The sequence below is a fragment of the Sinocyclocheilus anshuiensis genome, unplaced genomic scaffold (assembly GCF_001515605.1).
Source record: "Sinocyclocheilus anshuiensis isolate Anshui unplaced genomic scaffold, SAMN03320099.WGS_v1.1 scaffold2140, whole genome shotgun sequence".
NCBI lineage: Eukaryota > Metazoa > Chordata > Actinopteri > Cypriniformes > Cyprinidae > Sinocyclocheilus > Sinocyclocheilus anshuiensis.
This window is the reverse complement of record NW_015546175.1, coordinates 108,342-117,611: the sequence shown is the minus strand read 5'-3', so window position 1 is coordinate 117,611 and position 9,270 is coordinate 108,342. Positions and strand designations below refer to the sequence as shown.

Here is a 9,270-nt window from a genome sequence, read left to right as displayed (position 1 = left end):
ATTTAAAACAGTTGAGTACATTTTTTTTTTTCAGGATTCTTTGATGAATAGAAAGATCCAAAGATCAGCATTTATCTGAAATAAAAAGCTTTTGTAACATTATACACTATTCCATTCAGTATAATTTTTTGGGAAAGAAATTATAGAAATTAATAATTTTATTCAGCAAGGATGCTTGAAATTGATAAAAAGTGATGATAAAGGCATTTATAATGTTACAAAAGATTTCTATTTCAGATAAATAGTGTTCATATCGATATCGGAATTATATCGTATCGACCGAAATTAAGAAAGATATCGTGATATAAATTTTGGCCATATCGTCCAGGCCTACTTCCACGTTGGAAGGCATTGCGAAACTAACCAAGTGATGCAGCCTTTAGGAAACTTAATGGCAAAGTAAAAACCTGTCTCAGTCATTGCACATATATCATGAATATTCAATATATTGTCCTGGTTGAATATCTTTTTTTTTGTTTTTAATAAACAGTGTTCATTGAAATGTCCTTTCTATTTGAATTTAAGCTTTGTTAAATGCAACTTTCTGCAGAGCAAGCGCCTGAAACGGCAGGAAATATTTGCCCAAGATGGCCTGACATGGCAGAAGATAGTTCAGTTCTTCACCCAACATCTGGAGAAGAAAGATCAGCCGGCGGCCACTCATGAGTTAAAGAATATTCTCCAAGCAGCCAAACAGATCGGTAGGTAATTCATATCTTCGGTGTGATTAAAAAACAGTCCAATCAAGAATTTACAGTATAGTGCACTTTACAAACTGTCACAAATGGGCTCTTTCAGTGCAGACAGCTTCATTGATTTTAATTGAAGTTAGTTTTGATGTGACAAACCAGATGCTTCTGGTGTAGATATAGTGTAACTGTAAGTTGTTTATGTTTGCCGAACACATCTTACTGTCACAAATGTGAGTATAATGATTATTAATGTTCATTAATCATATTTATAATGTAAAGCTGCTTTTTGCACTGTTGACAGACTAATAATTAATTTCAAATTATTCTATGAACATATGTCTGTATTTTTATTTTGACATTCTGGGTGGTGTGCTACTTGCAGTTATATTGCTCGCATTTAAAAATGCGTCAAGCAGTTATATTGCTTGCAAAAATGCTCACGTTTGCAGCGCACACTTAATATCAGTTAAGGTTAAATAAACTGTTGTCTTTTATGGATTATGGTTTGGTTACGAGTCTAAAGATTTCTCATGCATGCTCATCTAATCAGAAATTGGGGAACAAGTTAACTAACGACCAGAGACTAAACATAAAGGAAACCACTTGTGTCATCTCGCTTTCTACAATTGCCATAAGTGCAGTTGTAGAGAGAGGGAACAGTGAAGGCCCATGTTATGTGTCAGATGTGTTCAAGAGGTTGCATTTGCTTACAATTGCCACTGTTAGTACTGTACATAGCAGTGGGGGCAGCACTTCCCTCAGGGGAAATATATATACAGTATACCGTTTCACATTTACAATTCTGCTCTAAGTGTTTGCTGCATAAAAACATTTTCGCGTTGATCTGAACTAAAACAGCAGACAGGCTTATTGAAAATGCAAATTCATTCTCTGCCAGCAGGAGGCGGTTTTTGAAGCGGCTGAACTAGACGTTTCCCTGGTAATGCCTGCAATCAAAGCAGTGCGGCGCTCAAAAACGCTACTTTATCAGGCATCATAAGAAAGATGAAATGAAAATGACATTGAAGCTTTTCTGAAGACAGTCGGTTCCCTTCAAAGACACATTCATATAAAAACACCCACGCCACATTTTGATTTTGAAACGTGCAGTGCTCAAGTTTATTCAACGAAGTCAAATCCTTTTGGAAAATCTATTTGTGGTGGTTAGTTTTGATATTGTTGTGGGCCGCCACAAATAAGTCAATGTATGGGAAACATTACAGTGTATAGACCAATTTTGGAGTAGACGTCACAGTTACGTTACATGCAGCTGCGTGCACATTTTGGTGGCAGAAAAACACTGGGAACAAGTGGAGGGAAATGGGTAAAATCCATGGAATAAGAGAAAAAATGTAGTGTTGTGCCTTTGGATGTCAGAGATGGAATGAAAATAAATTTTATAGAATACTGTCGTCAAAGAAGCCATTTGAAGCTAAACGCAGACGTTTTAACAAACAGACTATGGTTGAAACATGCTATGATTACTCTACTTTTAAAGCATAATTTTGATTTAAACAATAGGTCTATATAATATTCACATATGCAGTTAATAGGGGACATATTGTATTAGCTCTGCATTTACAGCATGAAATAGCCTACTATTTAAACCTATAACATTTGCCTATTTTATCTCACAATTCTGACTTTTTTTCTCGCAAATGCAAGCCTAGTTCGGACTTTATAACTCAATTTAACTCAACAATTGCAATTTTGTCAATTCTGAGGGGGATAAAAGCCAGAAGTGTGGGATATAAACTCCGCCGAGGGGAAAATAGAGAATAACAAGTTTTTTTTTGTGAAATATAATCTCGGAATTACAAGGAAAAAAGTCAAAATTTTGAAATACAAACTCAAAATTACCTTTTTTATTCCTTTATTCCATGGCTTCCATAGACCGCTACTTTAAAACGGTCATTTTCTGCCACTAGATAGGCTCCGCCCACAAAAAAACATCACCACTGTTTGCAAACACCAAATTGGTCTATAGGCATCTAAAGATTTACATGCCCTCAGTTTCTATTTACTAACAGGTTTTTACTGTAGCATTTTTACAGTCTTTTACCGTTAAATTCACGGTCATTTTTTACAGTGCTCGGTTTCTCTACCTGTAAGTGTGTCAGGCCACTCCTCTCAGATCGTCCATCCATTGAGTGAGTGTGTACGCGTCGGCCAATCTGGTGCCTTCCATTAAAGTTAACATTTTCAAATAACAATCATGATCCCAGACAGTGAGTGACATTACATAATCAGATAAAATCACATTTTCTCCAGTCATTGTTAAAAAACAAGCAAACAAAACTTGCAAGCTAGCATTAGTGAAGCAGTCAGAGGAATCTTTCTGCCTCCACCTAAGCTCCGCCCATAAAAACTGTTAACTGACCATAAAAAAAAAAATTTAACTAGTAAGAAAGTATTTTGAATTTATTCAAGTTATTTCTGCTTTAAAATGTGTCCTAGACATCAGACAAACAGATAAAGAAGATCTAATGAAATAACACTTAAACTGTCATGTGATATTGAGCACTTCGATCCTGCAATCACCAGTTTTTTTGAATTTCGGCTTCTCTTTTGGCAGCAATTGACTTGAAGGTATTTTGGTCTATTTTCCCTTATAGAACAGCTTCATTTCATTGATCTTTTAAAATTTATTTTTAACAGTCTTGAATAAACTCCTTGCTTCAGGTCAGATAATAATATCCAGATTATTCTAAAACACATTTTACTGAGAGTCATTGTGTTCACAGCCTGAACATTGATTTATGCATGCTGAAGACTTTATCAAAGGTTTTGTAACCCTTTCTGGGCCTGTGGGCATCCACATTTCTTTGTTCAGACACTTGTGCTGGGAAAAACAAAATGTGAGATTAAATTGCTTTTGTTTTATATTTTATAAATGAGTTCATCTTCTGAATTAAAATATCTTTTGATGATTAGTCCTCTATGTAAAGCGCCCTCTGCAGCTATTCATAACAAAATTCAATTCAGTAATCGTTTACCATATGTCTTCTGGTAAAGGTTAACAGCCAACTGTCAAAATAGATTTTTTGCAGCAACTTTGCTGTGGTTAATTTTCTGTCTAATACAGTGAAGAACTAATCGAATCCAGCACTGGTAGTAGGGTTGCTGAACCACCTTAAGGTCAGGATAATTTTCCACATGTCATCAGCTCACTTAGCATCTGATGATTCATGATTATATAGCCACCCCTCACCTGAGTGGCATTCAGTTGTCCTGATTAATCTAATTCAATTGAATCAAGTCCCTCATAGCTCTGCTGTGGTTAAATAACCATGAATGAATCTTGAATCTTTCTCTGTCACTCCGTTTAATCTTGCTGTTCTGCTCCTGTCGTGAATATCTGGGATGGGGTAGGAACTCTGGGCTGGAACTGGAGACTTAGCCTTTCCTGAACAACGCCGATGAGTTGTATGTCTTGTTTACTCTTGAGTGATGGTGAACTCCTAGGGACTTGTAGGACCATTCCACATTCATGTTCTTTGTTTTTGATCTCTCTGCTTTGTGAAGTGGAGAGAAGACAGAATGGCATTCTAAATCCCCTTTCCACGTCACTGTGGAAAAGGTTCACTTCAGTGTGATTGGATTTCTGTAGGAACAAATGTCTTTTGCCATCTGATAAGACAACAACAGGCCCTGTGGAGAGGAGGGCTTCTTATTGGCCACATGTTCCCTCTAATCAATGGAAATTTTCTTCTGGAATCTCACTCCTAAGATTCAGGTGTGACTTGCCGTAGAAATTCTTGAAAAACTCCAGAACTTTGGCCTCTCTATTACATTCTGTGTTTGAAATTGAAATTGCATGTTGCTTGCGGAGTAGTTTTGCTTCACCACTTCTCTTCTGTTCAGATGACTCTGATGGTTTGAGAAATCCTCTTGGTTACTGGTGATCACCTCGTAAGTGGGGATCTGTCATGCTTCACTAAGACCTACTGACAATAAGAAGAATTTCCAACAAAGCGTATATAAGGAAAAAAATTTATATGTTCCATATCTACCGATGTGGTTCAGATTTGATGTTGATGCAGGTTCTGTCGTTTCCCCTTTCTGATTTGCAAACTCTATGCAGTTCAAGGTTTCTTTGTTTTGTCTAATGGTGATTTAAATGGGATCAATGATGGTTGCTTTTAAATACTAGCTGACTAGATCATATTCTACGCAACAGGACTATTTATTATATCAATAACTACAACAAAATCTAGCCAGATCTTTAAAAAAACATTTTTTTTTTTTTACAGTATTTATGGACACCACATCTTTGACAAATCTTTACACACTTGTTTGTTTTTTGCTATTTTGGAGCTTGCAAGCTTTTTTCTCTCATCAGGAGAAATCTTGTGTCCATTGTTGAAGCTCGTATGGTTACGACCTGCATTACATTGAGAGAATTTGGAAGCCTAGCCGAGTACCTTACGGCTACCCCCGAACTCCAGTTTTTAAACATGTTGGAAAAAATTGGGTGAGTCAGCTCGGACCTCATCACACTGACTATGAACAGAATGTTCATGCTGTTCTCTGGGTGATTCTACAATTGGAGATGCATTTCACATTTCAAAAAGTTAATGAAAAAACTGTTCACTAACAGAAATTCTTTCCAGTATTTTATTGAAAACATATTCAAATAATTCAGTGCTTCCCAAACACAAGTTACTTCCTTTGTTTACTTTTAACAAAAAAAAGCAAAAACAAAACTGATTTCTATAGTATTTTTGTCAACTCCGTTACAGACAAATTAGGCAAAGTGTAGAAATAACAATAAATCATAAAAGAAAAATCCTTCTTGTTCCATTAGACAAACTGTCCTTACATCCCAACACTTGAAACTGAGATAATATTTTACTTATGCATACCTTAAAAATGAAAAAAAAAAGTGTCCACTAGGAGCAATTATTTTTAATCTAAAAATGTATTATATACAATATCCATTGTTAAAATATGAAAAGGGTGCAAATATACATCAATAATGTTTTTGCGATTTTAAACAACAATTTCATTATTTTTGGTGTAAATAGTGCATAAACAGAGTTGATCCTTTACGTTACAGAATTGATTAAAGTAACAGAATTGATTGGCTAACTTGGGACTATTGAACTGCGTTCAAAATCGCAGGCGATTCATTGCCGATTATGAACGCGATTTTGCTTAGGTTGTCAGTGATCTGGCTCTGTGTAGTAAATGCCGCTCCATCTGAAAGCACGTGCTGGAGATTTACTGCTAATCACAGAAGCGACTGTACCGATGAGATGCGCATGAAAATTGCATTCGATTTTTTTGCACAGCCCTACATGCATTAAAGGAGTAGTTCACCAACAATGAAAATTCCCACCCTCATGTCATTGCAAAACAACGTGACTTACTTTCTTTTGTTGAACTCGAATGGTGATTTTAAATATATAAATGATTTTAGCAAATGGCTGCAATATAACAAAGAGTGAAAAATTGAAGGGGGTCTGAATACTTTCCGTACCCACTGTATATATATTCTTACATTTTGGCTTAAATATAGTAAATTACTGTCTGTTCCACACAAAGCTACAATATGGTTTCAGAAGGCTTGTAATGTATTAGCGGTGCTTGTTAAAGCAAGCATAATAATCCATATCATGGGAGCAGGTGCCATTTTACAGATACTTGCTATCTTTGCTCCTAAATGAGATTCTAGCAGAAATGGTTATTATGAAGATAGGAGTTTAGCATTAAGACGTGTCTGTAATATGGCTGCAATGACCAATAAAGAGCCACCTAGCAGTTCCCTAGGAACCACCCAAAAGACCCTAGCAACTTTGTAGCAACATGCTAAAAATGAGGAATTTTCTCTCTCTTAATAAACTGCATTTTATATAGTAGTATAGTCTGTATTTAGTTCAGGTTAAATCTGAACACCTACATATGTGTTTTTGTGCGTGTAAACAAATATTGTATGTGTTTCTTTTACATGTTTGCAGTTGGTACAGATTATGGGCAGGACACCATTGAAAGTGCGGGAGGCTTCTTGTTTAAAATATTCCACAACAAAGACCAGATTGGTCACGAGGAAACCAGGGCCATAAAACAGATGTTTGGACCTTTTCCGGCCTCTGCCGCCGAGTTGTCTTGTGCAGCTGTGGGTCGTTTAGTGGCCCAGATCGGAGAATCTCAGGTGGATGCTTTCATCCAAACACAGAGTTCTCTCAAGACAGTGAACCGTAGTTCTATCTTTGGACGGAACATTGCTTTCTCATTTGACACATATGTGCTGGATGCTCAGGATCCTCTGCCCCGGTCAGAGGGGACTGATACGGAGCAGGACATGGACTTTCACAGCTTCCTCAATAATCACGTTGGTGAGCGGAAGGCTTGGGGTGACAGAGATGATGCTTACTCAGCAGAAGAACTGGAGCGGAGAAACGCAGACAGCTCCATCCTGAGACAAGAGGTGGAGAAATACCTGAACGAGGGAAATATGCTATCGTCCAGTGCCGAAGAGCTCTCCACCTCTCTTTTTGAGATGCTTGCCTCCACAAAGAGTGATGACGAACTACAAAATGAGGTGAGACAAGTTTGTATATAAATCTATACATTTATTTATATAAATTTATATCTGTATCTTTCAAGAGAACTACTGTCATGGTGAAAAAAACAGTTTGAAATCTTGCTGAGCAAATTGTTTAGAGTTAGTTACTGTCGATATGTTGTCACTCACATAGTACATAAGGTTTTAAGCAGGCTACAAATGCACACTTCTGGAATTAATAATTTATTAGACAGAATTGTTCAACAATAACAGTAAAGTAATGAAGACTGAGACTGGGAGCTCCTGCATGTCTGCACTGTTGCTGGGTTCTTGGTGCTTTTAAAATAAAACACTTTTTGGCCAAACAAGAAAACATTATTGGACGATGCAGATAACAAAAAAAAAAATATATATATTATGTATATATATATATATATATATATATACATACATACATACATGTATATAGTTAAATAATGTTCATCCTAGGGCTGGGCAGTATATCGAGTTTGTATGATATATTGATATATTTTTTGTAAACGAAATGGAATGAGGCAATACCATTTATATGGATATACAGTGATTTGATACAAGCACATCTGAAAAATAGCACCAGACACATAGTTATTTGTAGTTGATTTTTCTGCATTATCTGTAAACCGAGTACCGGATCATGAGTAAGTACCTGAAATACTTTGAAACACACACACACAAACAAATAAATTATAAATTCTGTCAAAGATCAGAGAACTGATAAAAAACTGTTCATGAAGGAAAATGTATCATGTTACGTTGTAACCTCGTGCCTCAGCATTAAACGTTCATATTTGCAAGACTGCCGATACAATAATTAATTAACTATAACTTGCACAACTGCTTATTTGTGACCCTAGAGTCTCTGTGGAATACTTGATTCTGATTGGTCAGTCGCGACATTCCAAGGTCTGTTATCCCTCGATGATGTTCATGAAGGAAAATGTATCATGTTACGTTGTAACCTCGTGCCTCAGCATTAAACGTTCATATTTGCAAGACTGCCGATACAATAATTAATTAACTATAACTTGCACAACTGCTTATTTGTGACCCTAGAGTCTCTGTGGAATACTTGATTCTGATTGGTCAGTCGCGACATTCCAAAGTATGTTATTCCTCGATAACAACAGGTAAAAGCTGATAACACAGGCTCATCCGGGTAACTGAAGTTGGCGCTATACGCTCGCTAGGAACTGTTTTTCTCGGTGGAAGCTTTGTGTTTGGTTAGCTAATAAAATATTAAACTTCAGTTCAATATTATGTGTTTAATTATTCAATTATGTCATCCTTGTATCACGGACTCGCTCTCTCGTTTCATACAAACGCAGCTGCTGCCGTTTTGCGACAGTTGTTTTTTTTACATTGTAATGGATTATAAGATATAACTAACAAACTGGTAAGATTGTAAAACATTTTCGTCTTAAATCAATATATTTTATCGCCTTAAAGGGTTAGTTCACCCAAAAATGAAAATTCTGTCATGAATTACTCACCCTCATGTCGTTCTAAACACCTAAGACCTCCGTTCATCTTCGGAACACAAATTAAGATATTTTTGATGAATTCTGAGAGCTCTCTGACCCTCCCATAGACAGCAATGTAATTACCACGATCAAGGTCCAGAAACATAGCAAGGAGATCGGTAAAATAATCCATGTGACATCAGGGGTTCAACCGTAACAATCACGAAGCTACGAGAATACGTTTTGTGCGCAAAGAAAACAAAAATAACGACTTTATTCAACAATTCGTCTCCTCCGCGTCACCCTGGTGCCATTTTGGAGAATATCCACTGAACGTAAACTGTGTATGCTATTCTGTGTCAGCTGCGTGACGCAGTATTCCACCATAAAAAATTACGGTGTGTTAAACTTTGACAGCTCTAGAAGTTATAGAAAAAGATTGTGAAATTGTATTTGTTAGATGATAACTGACCAAACTAAGCAGGTGCCAACATGGACAGGTTGCGTGGAAAAGTCCTTATACCACCCCCCCCCCCCCCCCAAAAAAAAAAAAAAAAAAAAAAAAAGGATA

General features: G+C 36.5%; 1 protein-coding gene across 1 annotated transcript in view; it reads left to right on the top strand.

Moving 5' to 3' along the window:
- Nucleotides 1-9,270, top strand: part of LOC107701380 (activating signal cointegrator 1 complex subunit 3-like) — a gene marked incomplete at its 3' end in the record, with an annotated part of 110,965 nt that overhangs the window by 10,752 nt on the left and 90,943 nt on the right. The window contains exons 3-4 of the mRNA XM_016503376.1: nucleotides 526-701; nucleotides 6,653-7,236. Of these exons, the coding sequence (XP_016358862.1) occupies nucleotides 526-701; nucleotides 6,653-7,236 (760 nt within the window). The remainder of the gene's footprint in view (nucleotides 1-525; nucleotides 702-6,652; nucleotides 7,237-9,270) is intronic.